This window comes from Dermacentor variabilis, chromosome 10 (assembly GCF_050947875.1).
Source record: "Dermacentor variabilis isolate Ectoservices chromosome 10, ASM5094787v1, whole genome shotgun sequence".
Taxonomy (NCBI): domain Eukaryota; kingdom Metazoa; phylum Arthropoda; class Arachnida; order Ixodida; family Ixodidae; genus Dermacentor; species Dermacentor variabilis.
The window spans coordinates 50,802,179-50,818,128 of record NC_134577.1 but is presented as its reverse complement, the minus strand read 5'-3'; the positions used below and the strand labels follow the sequence as shown (position 1 = coordinate 50,818,128).

The following is a 15,950-nucleotide window of genomic DNA, read 5'->3' as shown; positions in this document are numbered from 1 at the left end:
CATTTCCGAGCTTTGCGTGCATTTGAATAGGAAAGTCGGAGCTGGCCCTAAGTTGAGGCTTCCTCTTAAACATTTAACGATTTTTTCACAAGAGTTCCAGAAAATCTAAAGGTTAAAAAAATTAAACTTCTAGTTCGCGACTCCCTAACTTTGCACTGCAAATAAAGTAACGCACTACTGCGAGAAGTGCATCAAAGAGGACTTCCAAGAGCTCACAAAATTTATACGTACTACAACCGCACTGAATCTTACCACAAATATGTAACTAGGATTTTATCGGTTATCCGCAGTTGCTCGTAATAACAAAAATGAGGAAGTACATTAACAAAGGCCGCCGAAATATCTGGCGATTGAATTTATTTTAGAATAATTTAGAATGAAATCAATGGGAGGCTGCGTCAGTACGTTCAAGTGCATCAGTTTCTGAGGACAGTTCCGGCTTGAGCTGGTTGATATATAACAACGTTTTCGGGAACAGGAAAGCACAGGGCACACCAAGGGGACACACATACAGCGCAGCGCGTCCCTGTGCTTTATTTTTCTGCGTATTTTCGTGCTGTTACAGTTCCGCTAGCAAACAAATAAACCATGCAGCTTCATCCATAAAGGCAGACAAGCAATCGGGAGGGAGAATCGCAACTTACATAGGGGATCCCGAAAATGTTGAACTCCAGGACAGCTGCAAGACGAAAAATGAATAAATGATGGGGCATCATTATGTTGACGACAGTACAGCCAACGGTTACCCACCTACAATGGCTCTCCTTAGGCCCGACCATTCTCCGAAGTCTGACAGTTGAACGAGGTGTCCGGCATACCGGCCAGTTGAAGGGTATGTAGATTCAGAAATCACGAGGGTCCTGTCGCCGATGAGATCGGTCAGCGCCCTGCAAGCATATATGTCAGGTCAGCCGAGACAGCACTAACAAACCAGCGTAAAATCGCAAGCAAACTGTCATCTAAGTGGTCAGAACTGCACAATACTGGAAAGTATAGATGCACAATACTGGAAAGTAAATCGAACCCGCGACCTCGTGCCTTGCTCGGCAGGTAAGAAGATGCGGGGGAGGGGGTGTATTTTAGTGCGAGTGTTTTAAAAATATGCGGTTCGGTAAAGACCATGGCAACATAGCAGAATTCAAGGAAGCGGATGCTGCGCTGTGTGCCATCTGCAGTTCATCGTAAATGTTTGCGCGGTTCTAAGGACTCTATTTCATCCCACTCGCAGTCATTCAAAGCATATCACCATCTTAACTTCTCAGCAGCTTATCTTGCAGCATCTTATTACCATTGGCATGGGCAAGACATGTAATGAGGAGGTAAGATAATGGATGGCCATTAAGAGTTACGGACTGGATTCCAAGGGAAGGGAAGCGTAGCAGGGGGCGGCAGAAAGTTAGGTGGGCGGATGAGATTAAGAAGTTTGCAGGGACGACATGGCCACAATTAGTACATGACCGGGGTTGTTGGAAAAGTATGGGAGAGGCCTTTGCCCTGCAGTGGGCGTAACCAGGATGATGATGATGATGATGATGATGATGATGATGATGATTACCATTGCGTCGCCATGCTGTGACTCCAACCGTAGATGCTGTGGACGTCGTAGTGCTTGTACCGCAGCCTTTCGCCGAACGCCGCGTTCATGCAGAGGGTGCCATTATGAAGCTGCGTTGCGTTGCCTTCTTCGTTCCTGTAGGCGACTTAATTAAAAATAAATGGCTTATTTGGGGACGTTTGCCACGAGCAATTGAAAAAAAAATCAGTACGAGGGAGACAGGAAAGAATGCGTTTTTCGTATTCTAAATGATGCTGTGCATGGGAAAATGAAAAATGGTGAGCATATCGAGAGGTCATAGCGATGGTATAAAAGATGGGTGCATGAAGGCACGCACAAAACTTTGTCACTGCTTGCTCACATGCGAAACAATTCAAGCTCTCATTAGAAAAAATGACTTGGCCCACTTCAATTGGATTAAGGTCGATTAAGGTCGATCAAGCAGTATTAATATTGGTACAAATAAGAGCAAGGTGTATTAAGATGAATTTAAGGTGGTGACCTTTTGACTTGTTAACCACCAAGTACTTCCGTAAAGAAGTGCACAAAATTTATGAATATATTTTATTCCGGCAAATTATAACGTGCTAGGGTCGCGGGGATTGGGCGAGCTAATGGAACATGATCTTCCACGTACAACTTACAAAAAGCTAGACGCAAGAAAAGAAAGGACGGGCACGCGCGCAATGTGCTGGCGCAACACAACAACGTTTGTGTTCTTGGATCTTTTTTTTTATAGTACATCTGGCGCAGGTAACACGTGTAACGCTAATAAATCTTTCAGTCTGTACTCTCAACGCTGTGTGTATGCGTCATTCTTTTTTGTCTCGTCTATTCTGCTCTGTATGAGTAAGATCAAATTAAAGCTCGTTGTGTTGAATAATTTGGTGAGTCACAAGAAATTATCGGTAGCACGTCGTACAAATAATGGAAATGTAAGACCCACAATCGCATGAACATGATGTGGGGCTAGTTGGTGCATAGCTTGTCCTGTCTGTATTTCTTCTTGTGTGCCGTCACTATTGGCGCTTCACCAATTGAAAGCATGAACATGAATATTAAGATCCCAGCTAAACTTTTCAGGGACACGGGAGTCATAGTACGGCATCTGTGGGGACAATTTCAAACGGCTAGATCAAATTACAAGATGCGCACAAGACATTGCCGCATACTGAAGTTAAGAAACGCTGCCTAATTAGTGATGTCCCCTCACCTGGTACATACGGCGGGTATTCCCATCGATTCTGAGGACACATCTTGCACGACACGTCGTTTTGCTCGCAGGAAGCAGATCCGCTGAACTCGGCCGGTTCATTCAGCCTCTTAAATGAGACAGGCAAGGAAAACAAGCACTCGGTTTGTAACACCCTCTAACGAAAATTGATATTTCCCAACCACGACCTAAACAACGGACGCGAAGCGCTTAGGCTACGGCGGACGGCAGGCATGGTGTTTAATCGCGATTAGTATTCTTGGCATAGTTAAGCAACTATGCGTATATATATATATATATATATATATATATATATATATATATATATATATATATAACTTGCCGCTGGTTGCTGTTTGGCCGAACAGACAACTTACCGTCCATACTTACATTACACAAACATGATGATTAAAACGTCTGTCAGCTATTAATTTCCCATCACTAAATTATATACGCACCACGACTTGGTGCTACTCGCATTAACGTAGATAATCATCTCCAAAGGATGTGTTCTGACTGATTTTTTTTTAGGCTATACAGATTTCTTATCGACCCTTTTCGTGGGGTAGTTTCTTCCAGAGAAACGAGATGGCGCTACCGGCGGAGCGCCTCACGTCGCCTCAGCGACAGCGCACGAATACGAAACCATTACCGCTTCCACCTTGCTTCTGTGCGATGAGCTGCCGGAAATGCAACTGAGTTTTCGCTGACGCACTGTGCTCCAATCACGAGGGATTGAATCCTGTGGATATAAGACGTGTGCAACAGTTGGCTGCAAAAATAGTGACGGGCATATTAAGGAATGGAAAGAATCTGCGTAGCCAAGTTCACGGACCGTTACTGCAACTGTCCGTACGTGTTACCGGCACTTCGAGATGTGCGGCTTTCTTCGAGTACAGAAATTTGCTCATCCGCCGGAGTTGTAACGCTAACCTTAAATGTGCTTCAGCCCCAGAACTTCGGCAAGAGTGAGTACCACTCGTTAAACAATGACAAAGGGAGTAACGCCGCTTGCTGTCATGACAGGCTTTGCGCACGGTATATACACACGTCTACCCCATTTCGCACGAAATCTTACGCACACTCTATCAACAACGTGTCAATAAGTGAATGTGCGCACAATTAAATAGATAGGCACCATATATGCGCAATAAATGACGGAATACACTGTTAGCGCATGAATGGTCGAAGCTGAATGTTTCGTGACGGTCCACAACAGTAAGCCGAGTTGCTAGCGACAATACATCTTCGCTACAATGTATTACAATGTACCAAACGGCTACGTTTCAAGCCGTGCGCGCAGCAAGAAAAAATCTATCGGAACTGAGTACATCCGCGAGCGAGTAGGCAGAAATAATCAGATAGTGACCGCACCAAAGAAATTTACTGAGTCAGAAACGTGACAAGCCGCTGCTTCAAAGTATTTGCCAAATAAAGAACGAAGAGCTTGAATCCAGAATTGAATCCTGATTCAATTCATGAGCGGAAAGTTTGGATAGCTTGGAATACATATTTAGCCCCGCGTTTAGAACAAGCACCATATACGCTGCTCGCACCGTTCGGACATAGCTTAAACAGCTTCCAAAGCACTTTTCCATGTTCTCTAAAGCTGTGGCCAAAGCTTCGTGTCGTCCACCCAGTCCCTATCTACGATATTTCCCGAAAGAGAGGTTTGCTAAGCCGCACCGGCGTCATACACACCCACTGTAAACACGGAGACAATGGAGGCAGCTGAGACAAGCAATGGACGCGTCACTACATGATCAAACATGGCAGCGCCCACGGAATCGCCGCGAAAAGGGTCAATAAAGATTTAGAGAGCTTAGCGAGCGTGGCTTTCTTGCAGAAAAATTTCTATAGGCGAAGCGGACACTTGTCTCTAACAACGTGAGCTTCAGAAAACTAATTAGCAAAAGTTTCATTAACTTTTGATAACAGCCTTAGGGGTACTGTTAGGAAGCTAACTTTCTCCCACAAACGCAAAAAACGTCATTAAAATCGGTCCAAGGGCTGTCTCGTAAAAGCATTCTCTCATCTTACATGTATTTGATTAGGAGACATCGGAGTTGGGCCCGAGCTAAACCTTACTCGTTACATGCGCAGCTCGGTGTTTTAAAACACATTCCATTAAAACACAACATCCCATGTTATAACACCAGGTCCCCAGAATACTGGCATGTGCCGCATGTGCGTTCAACCTATGGTAACCAAATGACTTGTTACACTCTCCCCACTCTGCTGAATAATCTCAGATCTGCGTCCATCGATGTACCAAATTGTTCTGCCCGAGACCTGTATAATTTCTATTGCCCTAAGAATTGGGTTTAACCATGTACCAAATGTTTTTCTTTTTAAGAGTTTTGTGTATCTTTATATCTATATTGTTTGTTTTTCCAGAGCTGTTTCATGTGTGCAGCAAATTGTTTAAGTAAGACCTATGTACTACATGCCATTACTCTTTCCTTTCTCCATTTTCGTTGTTCCTCTTTTCCTTTAATTTTCTTCTTTTCTTTTTTTTTTCTTCTCGCTCCTTGCTGTCTGCTGCCTTTTGGACCCTCTGGTTATTAGGACCAGTCAAGTTGCTTTTGTAGCAACTTTTTCCCTAATGCCTTGGCACTTTGTACCACTTGTTTTTATGAATAAAGGTATATATATATATATATATATATATATATATATATATATATATATATATATATATATATATATATATATATATATATATATATATATAAGCCAGTGCCTTTCACTCACTGCGGAAAGAGCCGTCATTAGGGAACGATAGACGCCCAGCAAACTTACGAGGAACATCGCGTCAAAGTCGGCGGTGGATTCCTGATAGTCCAGGATGGCGTTTCTCCACCACTGCCTAGTAGAGTTTTTCAGAAAATCTGGGAAGGCTGAAGGTCCGGTCGGAAGCCCCTGCCAGAAAGAGAGACAGAGAGAAAATAATCTAATAAGCGAATACATAATAAAATTATAAGCTAATGATAAACTACTAATAAATAAGCAAAGCGAGCGAGTGAAGCCTCTCCACCCTGCAGTGGACGGTCTCCTCAGTCCAGGAGTCCAGCGGCCTTATACGTAACTGTAAGTCGAGTCCGAGATGGACGGCGCTCAATGGCGTTTTCTTCTTATTATTTTTTTGTCTGCTTAGATATATGACATACAAGAGGCTTCAGAAAAAAAAATGACACGAACCAACGCAGACGCTAAGTATCACGAGAACCCATGCCAGACGAACACCATAATTACAAATGTGCGTACATAACCAAGACCATAGCAGTTAAGCACTTTGCAAGCAAGTCGCTGTCATACCTTCGCATAAAGCACGGCGTTAGGGTCAGAACCGCTGGTGCCCGATCCCGTCTTGACGAACACGTCTTCTTCGAGACCCGTTGTGTACGGGCTGTACTGCGTAACGTTGTCGGCAGGAATAGCCGGATTCTGGAAAACGAAGACATCACTGAGAAAAAAAGATTACAATGGTTTTTAGTATATTGCTTAGTTCACTCTAACTCGAACTTTTCATAAACGTATTGTCAGCGCTGTATGTTTAGTGGGCGATCAAGAAGTACGGTTCACATTCCTAGATACCGAAATGCTCGAAGTTAAAGGGGGGCGCTAAAAACGAAATTTATTCTGAGCTGTATTAGTAAATTATAATTCAATACCAAAAACACCACTCTTACCGCAAGAAGAGGCTTAATAAGCTAGAAAAGACACAAAAAAAAAACGAGTGGCGACACATTTACCTTCTCGCACCAGTTTTTAAGGTACCAGCTTGCCATGACGTCCCAAATTTTGACAGCACCTGCTTGAACCATGAAGACAGGAAATAAACTAGGTGATAACATTACGTCCCGCAGCTGTCCTTGGTGAAGCCATTCCCTTCGCTTTTTCCCTCGCAGTATCGGCCTAACACGTGACCTCCGAGATTCAGCCTATTGGCCGGGGATGTTTGGTTCCCGGCAGCGTTTAATCGATGCGCACGTGTTCGACTTTTCTGCCGTGGCTTTGCCTGCCAGAGCTGGAGCATTAAAACTTACAGCGCACTCTAACGTGACAATCACGTGTTGGGCCTGCACGTTTGGTTTCAGTCGTGTTGTGCAAATGTTATCGCCTAATTCTTTCCTTCCTCCATGGATTAAGCCTACTTAACTATTTACCGGTAAAGGCAGCCTACATTCTATTCTTAAGGAGCCAAAGGGTGAGCCTAGCGAGTTTCAAGAACTTTTACTCGGCCAAGATGACTCAAATACGGAAATATATACTGCACCTTTTGATGTCGCACTGACGTATCCGTGCTCCTTTATTTTATTTTCAAATAGCCTATTATTACGAAATTAACGAAAACGGAGTTTTGAATATGTATTCTTAATTTAAACTCTTTTAGTGTTTCTCTTTAGTGCCCCTTTAACGCGCGTCTTCCCAGTCACGGATACAGAATGCAGTTCATTGCTTTCTGGTGCATATTTAATTCCCGGCTCTTGCGTTGTACCTGTCTTTCCTATTGGCGTCTGTGTTAACACGCCTGCCTTTCAATGCCATGAATCTTAACCAGCTTCCTCAGCATCCAGACGTACTCAAGTTTCAACTTCCCCCACGCTAACGCGTCACGTTGAACGTGACTCATTTGCATTGGATGTACTTTTTCTGCAGCTCATGGTGGCTTGGCGAATAATGCCAATCATCTCCTAGATTTTTGTCCCTATACTTCCTGTCGATACGATGAGTTTTTTTTTATGCGCCTTTCTTTTTCTATGTGATTAGACATATGACATGCAAGTGGCTTCAGACAAAATGACATAACTGTCGCAGACACTATAAGTATAACGATATATCACAAGAGGAAACATTTGTGAAAGGAAATATCGTGGTTCTGTAATGCACTCTATTATATATTTTTGTCATTCTTGACTAATGTTTGTGACATTCCCCTGAGAAAAGAAAGGCTTTTACAGTTTAACCTTGTCATAATGCATAGATCCATGTGCTAAAAATATAGTTCGGTATATTAGGTCATTTGATATACCCGAACTAACCTATAACGAGTCTAAATGTACTCTTGGGATACGTTCGTTGTATGCGTGTGTCTCTTGCCTCCAGTGAAGAAAAGAATGAAGAAATAAATACATTTATTGAACTACGTCTAGTAAGAAATAATTGTTTTCTACGCCCTGAGCGCGGCAAACGAACAATAATAATAAGTGAACGCTGCGGCATGCAAGCAACATTATGGCACTGGCAACGAACGCTCCGAGTTCGCTATATCCGATGTTGAGTTCGTTATGTGGGAGTTATTTCACATGAACATCGTCCAGTAAGTTTCGCGCATTCGATACGGAGAAGAATTCGTTTTATCCTGGTTCCTAATATTCGGTTTCACCTGTAGCAAACAAATTAATGCCTGATGACGTACTGTGACCAGGCCAACTTGAATGCCCACGCTTGCCAGCTGCCGGATGTACGCCTGAAGACCGCCGAAAGCGGAGTTCAAAGTGAACGCTTTTGAACCTTGGAAGACGTCCAGCCAGATGACATCCTAGAAAACAGAGAGCGTTATTTCGCTGGCAAAAAATGAGCCCTTCTCTCGCTGCAACACAAGAAATACAAAAAATAACAATACGTGAAACGCTGCGCATTTCATGCAGGGGTCGTCAAGGGAAGCTACATAACGAAGTGATGAGTTCTACTGAGATATGAAAAAAAAAACGCTGGCTCTCCCGTGATCGAGAGCAGATGTAAGCATGAAATGGCAACCGGCAATGCAGATTGTTTAGGGATGATACTAGCCACAATCTTAAAATGGGTGCAGTGCATGTTCGCTACGACACACCCCACCGCACCACACAACACCACACCGCACCACACCATACTGTGCACTGGTCCATATGGACGCTGCCATGCTAGAAGAAGAAAACCGGCTGAAGACGGCACGACAAGCAGCGAAAGACACCAGGGAGACAGAGTGCATTGCCCAGCTAGAAGAAAAGCGCCTGAAAAAGGCGCCATGTCGCGTGGCGCCATCTCTCGAGGCGACGCAAAACCCACCCCGCGGAACTCACGGACCGCTGGCGTTCAACAGAGCACGGGCAACTCTGTCACCAAAAGATGGGAATGAAGTATACAGTACCCTGTACCTGCCTTTTGAACGTGACTATTGGAAATGACAGAACTTCAGCGTACTAAAGTTACAGCTTGAGTGATATTGTGAACAAACATTACGAAGAATTCGGAAGCAGTGTTTTTTTGTAACTTGCGTGGGCAGTATCTAGCGTACATAACGCGGCCCTATACAAAGGGTTGGGGGCCAGAGACCCTATTTTTTGGTTGACCGGATGATTTCGTTGGGTTCTCGCAACTTGCCCGGATGTTCTCGTCTGAGCGCCCGGAAAACGGCTCTGGCTTTTGGCTCATGGTCACATGAAGGCCGCCGACAACGGGTGCTAAAAGCATTTCCTGCTTGAAAAGGCGGCCAGTAGCTTATCGCGGCCTATCGTTGTCGCATGGGAAGAGAAGCGGTGATGTGTAAAACACCCACGTGATCCTCGAAACACTCGAGCTACGTACAGCGCAGGCGCCTTCGCGGAAAGAATGTTTGCTTCCTCGATGGCGGTCGCTGTCGTCCTCTGCGGTTGCTTAGCATAAAACAAACATGCGAACTCCTTCAAAGCTACGTTGCGTTTAGGGCAGGATGACGAAACACTGACTGCATTTGCGCCGCCTACATTTCGACGTGCTCGTGGTGTTGTCCCACGCGCGATGTCGTAGCTGTTCCACATTGCATCGAACGGTACATCGCACCGTTCGTTAGAAACAGGCCAAGTTGCAATACGATAAGCGCCTAATGGCAAATATCTTATTGAACGTCCTACAGAATACCTCAAGTGAACGCTCTCTAAAGTCTTGTTCAACTTGCGCTCTTTGCAGTATGTGCACTGAGCATGTTACTCAGCTACCAGAACAGCGCAGGAAAGCGCACTGCTATGCTCCTGAGACTCCTTGCGACACAGTTCCGTTCTAGTAATCTCAGCGGGCAACCCTTTGACCGATATAACTGTCCAGCGCAACTACGGCTCCCGCGACTCTGGGCACAGCTACTGATGCAGAACCACTGTTTTTTTTATTTTAATGTTAATTTTATGTGTACGTGCGCGTGAGTATAAGTGCGAGTGCCGTTTTATTTGCCGACCTACGATCTTACCTTGGGCATGCCGGCCTGGTCAAGAGCTGTGACAGCGCCCTTGACTTCGTTGAGCGACGTGTAATTGGCCATCCACACTTGATACCCCAGCGCCCAGATCGGTGGCATGAAGGGAAGTCCGACGAGCTGCAAGGCAACTGTCGTGAGTATCTGACGAATGCTGTTGGTATAAATCTCACAAACATCTTTTTTTTTCTCTGTAATGTGCAATCGCAGGTAGGAAGAACGTGGTGGCCAACCAGAGTCCAGATGTAGATGTTGAAAGCAATATTCTACCAGCTACTTTATACTTGGCTTATGAAGAAAATAGAGAAGATCGTGGCTACGAAAAGCCAGCACATAGAAGGCGCGAACACCAACGCCTACTTAGAAATAAGAACGAAACAAATGAGTTAGAAAAAAGATCAAATGCAAATAACTTTAGATGTTTTATACTTCATATTTTTAGAGTTAGCAGAAATTACAGAAGTTCTCAAAATCATCTGCGACAGATAGCGGAATCTTAATAATAGAACCGCTCGAATAGGCGGACCTTATTTGCACAAAAAATTCGAGACGCATATCTGACTAATTAGCTAAAATTCGCTAACCAACTTCTGAATTAACTACATTAGGAGACATATTCCAATTTACGAATTGAAGCCAGTAGGCCCGTCCATTTGGAAATAATTTCGAGAGTATAGCACCAGTTTCGAGATAAGCACCATCAAATTTGCAGTAAATTATGTTGTTGTTCTCCTTATTTTCTTTATCAAAACGCATTTTTATGCATAGCAGGACAAAGAATAACTGGAACACCAATGCATATCGTCGCATACCGTGAGAACGCATATCTCGAGGCTGGTGCCATCCTCTAGGTTCGTTCCAAGTTCGCCTCGCGATCTCACCGGCTACAATTCATGAGCTGCAATGTACGCCGCAAAATAATTGGAAACTCCTCGTTAATTAAGCTTTTCTTAATTAGTCGATTATGTGTTTCAATTTCTTGTGCAAATAATGTCCGCCTCTTTCAGTATCCAGCCGAAGGAATACAAATATTCTATTTGCACAGGTGATTTCTTAATTTTATTTAAAGAGAAAGAAACTATAGATAAGATAGAGCATCAATAGCTCGCCCACGCTAATACATAAACCAAGCTGGTGGAGTGGAAGGGGGCCTCTTCTAAGAGAAACGCCGCTGCCACACGAGTGACTGAACGTCGCTAGACCTATCTATAACATCGATTGCCATGAATCCGACATTTCGCTTAATACGAAAGAGCTAGAAAGTCCCGGCGATTTTTCAACAATACATTGCGTCGGTAGGAAAACTCGTATACAGTCCGAAAGCGAAAGCATGCCGCTTCGGTTTATTGGACCCCTTTGTGCGAGCAACGGTTCCTGAAACCTTGAAAACACTAGAAGCTCAGTAGACGACGCTACTGCTTCGCTATAGGCGTGAAGCCGCTGTCTTTTTCTTATTATCGTTATATTTCAGTGACTGACGCTCCTTCCCCCGCAAAGCCATGCGGTCCCGCTTGTTCCCCGTCGTGTCGTCTCCACATATTCTTCGCCGTCCGTTCAGCATGGCGTCGCGTGGCAATTACTCAGCGCTGTCCAGCGAAGTCAAGGAATAAAATCTTCAGTATCTCCTTCTTGATCTCGAAAAAAAGATTTGAACTTGTCTATTTCGCCACCGCTGGTTAATTCGACCTTTCGGATAATTCGATATCACCCGCGGGGGTCGAATTAAAAAGGCAGTCGACAGAGATCTCAGCTGCACTTGAGGGAAGGTGCAACGCCAGCGTGCCTCCTACCTTTTGGTACTGTTGAACCACCTGGGTGGGCGTGGAGCCGACGAAGAAGTAGAGGTCAAGGATTCCACCCGTGGTCGCAATGGCGATGTTTCCGCTCGGAGTCACCGTGTAATCTGTTCAATACATAACGCGCGCACGTTTAATACGCGCACGGAAGCACGTGAAGTTCGCGTCGTATTGCTATACGTTGCATTGACATTTTTTTTTATCAATTCTGAGGTTTTTTCTTATGTGCGAGAACCATGATGTCATTATGAGGCACGCCGCAGCGGTCGACTACGGATCATTATTTGACCAGCAGAGGATCTTTCACGTGCACCCATTGAACGACACGTGGGAGTTCTTTTTTTTTCCTCCCCCATCGAAATGTGCTCGCTGCGACAGGGATTTGATCCAGTGACCCCAAGCTCAGCCGCGCAAGGCCACGTAGCCGCTAAGCAACTCCACAACGGATGCACGCACATTTACTACCCGGTGAAGAACCAAATACTTTCAGAAATGTTGCTTCTATAGATTCAGATTACTAAAGAGAAAGAATTTGCCCATTTATTCGGCACCCTGAAATCTGGAAAATGGACAAATAGATCGCACTAATTCGGGAACAGAAACGCTAAAGTATAGACTGTTCGCCATATTAAACAAAATTGAAAACAGCGATATAGATATCTTTATCTATGTTATCCATGTGTTTTTCTTTATTATAATTTTCTTTTCGTTGAACAGTTTGGCTAACGTTAGCTGGGACACAGTATATCAAGAGTTTCCAAATAACTTGTGCCAACGTCTAACAATATGCCACGTAGAGGGACGGAACCAAGGTAATGCAGTTTGCCGTTGCCTGGAGCAAGTCACATTTGTATTTCGCCTAATCACATAATTAGTTGCAATGTATAATTCACCGGCCGAAATCCTATATTCAGAGCGAAAGGGTCAACAAGAAAATTGTAGACCATCCCGAAAAATTCCCAATCCAGCTTTCTATTGTTGAATAAGTGCTACATAATAGATTTTTTTTTTTCAAGCCTGAAAGAAAGTTCACGAAACAAGCAAAAGTGACGCGCGCGTTTTTTTTTCTCTCTCTCTTTTTTTAACAAGTTACGTGGGACACAAGACACGTGTGCGTATCACTTTTTGCCTTTTACTCCATCGTTTCATTGCTACCTGTCGCCAATGGTTGCGCTGCAGGAAACGGGACCCGTCAAGCTCCTGAGCTATTTTTCCCTCCGATTGTATTGTGTTGTATAACATGCAGCAACGTTCTTGTTGTGCCTTTCTGCATCGCAGACGACTCATCGCAGGAGGCTTGAGTGTGCAGACAAGCTTGCCACTAGCAAGACCAAACTCATGAGTTTTGCTAAAGAGCGTTTGAGGAAGAAACAAAAAAGACATTCCTGATTTTGCGTCGAAGATACATAAACTTTCAGCCGAAGACGGACCAAATGCCAAACGTCGCGAATTCGCGACGCACCGATACCGATAAATACAGTCGGTACAACGTAGTCTTCTAGTTTAGCGATGTTATATGGGCCAAAAACTGAAGAACAGCGAAGATTTCTCTCCCTCCCTTCCTCCCTTCTCTCTCTCTCTTTCTTTTTATAGCACTCACAAAGAAATCGGGCATCAAGAGATTATAACCACGCGAAAAAAAAGAACAAAATTTGCACGAAGTTTCGCTAAGCAAGACATGCAGCGACGTTCGTAACTCACCCATCGCGTTGCTGTTGAGAATGAGAACACCCCATGTTGTTCCGTCTCCTTTGGGGTTCATGAAGAACGGGTGAACGCCGGCGAAGTTCTCCCAGTTCTCGAAGAAAAAAAATGCATGTAGGGGCTCGTAAGTTCCGCAGCTTGGGAACCGCTTTAAGTAAACGAGAGTTCTGTAGACTCTGCTATCATGAAGTAGCGGCTTATCTCGCATTTGAGGGACTTCTCGCGGTCCCCACTGGAGTTGCATGCACTTATAGTCTACATTCAGCGACGTTCAGTCAGCCCAGTTTCACAGGTGTAGAAGATATGCCGTTGGAACATGCAACCGGAGCTCTTGATCTACCCTTGAAATAGTCTCCCCCCCCAATAAAAAAAAAAAAAGAAAAGCAAGAAATATATCGCTCCGAAAAGTGCTTTCTCAAATACAACAATGGGATTTGCCATTAGTATAATAATACATAAATAATACACACGTTTTATTGTTAGCTGTTTGTTGGTTGCTGTTGTTTTGGCACATTACTTTTTCGTTAGACCCATAGAGTGCTATAACTTGTTAATTGTAACTCATGTTGTTTATTGCTTCATATTTGTTTATATGCTGTGCCTTCCTATCCTGATTGCTTTCTACTGAATTGTTTAAACATGTACTATGTACCCTGTGATTGCTTTCTGTTGAATTGTTTAAACATCTACTATGTCTAGTTTGATGAAAGCAATGTAACCGCAACTCCTGTCTTGGCTTGTGCTGACAGTATGAATAAAAAAAGAAGTTGAAACTATATATGGCTGGCACAGCACCAACACCGCAGTTAGCAAACAGAGGAGGAATGGAGAAAGTGCGCCGTCCCCAGTGAATAGCATAACTATCCGGCGAGTTATGGGGATGCATACCGTGTTTGCGTTGGCCAGCGTGCTGTAGTTACTGACGCGCCTGGAAAACATGGTGCCGCTTCCAGTCGCGAGATTGATGTGCTCGTGGCCGCTCTCTCCGAATCCGTACAGCTGGTCACCGCTGTAAGGTAGCACCACTTGCAGGAACTGCTCGGTCATCACGAGGTGCCACGAATCCAGCCTGCATCGGTCGAGACGAGGCAAGGGGCGCGCGCGGCGTGAACTCGATTTTTTTACCAGCGTCCAACGAACGTCGGCGCGACGCAAAGCAGCGAACTTCAGCGGAATCGAGAAAGTTTGGCAAGTTGGTGAATTGTAAAAACCGTGTTTGACGGTACGTCGCGCCCGGAGGACGCAATAACGCGCTCTATAATAAGCCATCCATAGACTACAGATATGCACCGACCTTAAATCATTCCAGGAAAGGTTAACTATAACCAGCCATCCTAAAGTTACGAAACATACCCTTGTCCTCTTCGCCCACGGCGCGTCCTTTCTTTTTTTTTTTTCTGGCTTTCTAAATTATCTTCCCGACGCACTGATGTACTTGTTTTATTATTTTGCCTTTCTTCTGTCTGCACTAAGCACTGCGCTATACAATGAGCATTTGTTTTGTTTTTGTTTTCCTTGTTCCTTTGTTATTATAGTATGCGTTCTGTTCTATTCCTTATGTCCTAGTACGTTATTTTGTCACTCGAAGTGATGCCCCGGGCCCTCCCCATACACATACGCTTATGTACCGATTCCGTGCGCATAACGAGAAAATAAATAAAATGATTTAAGATTCCCATCGTCTCATGCTGTTATAAACCTTTAATGATGCACTGAAGATCGAAGGCAAATTTCTTACCGTAATTAGCGCCTGAGGCGGTTAAAAGGTCACTATAATCAATCGAATGGAATTGACATGACTTAACGAGTACCCTATACTGCGGATACCAAGAGCCGAGCGGTGAAACAGCGACGACTCACATGACGACGTAGTTGTCCGAGCGCAGCACCCTCAGCCTGGCGCGCCCTCTCCTCGTCTCGTTGGTCTCGATCAGGTACCGCAACCGGTTCTTGTCCACGGCGGGAGGCTTGCGCAACAGGGGCGAGTCGTCCAACACGGGAACCTCGTAACGTTGCCGGTCCTCGTCGTGGATCTGCCCTCCCGCACGTTACGTGTGCAACGACAAAAACATACATAAGAAAGAAAGAAAGAAAGAAAGAAAGAAAGAAAGAAAGAAAGAAAGAAAGAAAGAAAGAAAGAAAGAAAGAAAGGAAATTCTGGAGTGAGGAATCGCGGCAGCAGCAAGTGAATTGACCTTCATGCCTCACACTCCGGAGACCCTGGTTCGATTCCCATCTTGCAAGTTGTTTTTATTTATGAATTGCCTTCCGGGATTTCTCGCTCACGGCCAACGCCGCCGACACCGGCTTTTCTGCGACACGAGCTCCTTAACGCTGTCGCGTTAAAAGCGCACTTCGAGTCCCTCCTCGCTTATGTCTAACGAATCCTTCGGCGATTTATTCAGCGCCACTCCACTGCTCCCACTATAGGCAAGAATAAGATGCGTAAATAAGTACACCGTGCATGGG

The 15,950-nt window shown here is 44.6% G+C and overlaps 1 protein-coding gene across 1 annotated transcript in view; it reads right to left on the bottom strand.

The window, feature by feature from the left end:
* LOC142560528 (lysosomal alpha-glucosidase-like) overlaps window positions 1-15,950 on the bottom strand; it is a 34,006-nt gene that overhangs the window by 12,312 nt on the left and 5,744 nt on the right. The window contains exons 4-15 of the mRNA XM_075672699.1: window positions 15,342-15,514; window positions 14,370-14,550; window positions 13,479-13,575; window positions 11,772-11,884; window positions 9,976-10,101; window positions 8,191-8,313; window positions 6,087-6,215; window positions 5,571-5,690; window positions 2,769-2,877; window positions 1,556-1,700; window positions 751-887; window positions 645-679 (exon numbers count right to left, since the gene is read on the bottom strand). Of these exons, the coding sequence (XP_075528814.1) occupies window positions 645-679; window positions 751-887; window positions 1,556-1,700; window positions 2,769-2,877; window positions 5,571-5,690; window positions 6,087-6,215; window positions 8,191-8,313; window positions 9,976-10,101; window positions 11,772-11,884; window positions 13,479-13,575; window positions 14,370-14,550; window positions 15,342-15,514 (1,488 nt within the window). The remainder of the gene's footprint in view (window positions 1-644; window positions 680-750; window positions 888-1,555; window positions 1,701-2,768; window positions 2,878-5,570; window positions 5,691-6,086; window positions 6,216-8,190; window positions 8,314-9,975; window positions 10,102-11,771; window positions 11,885-13,478; window positions 13,576-14,369; window positions 14,551-15,341; window positions 15,515-15,950) is intronic.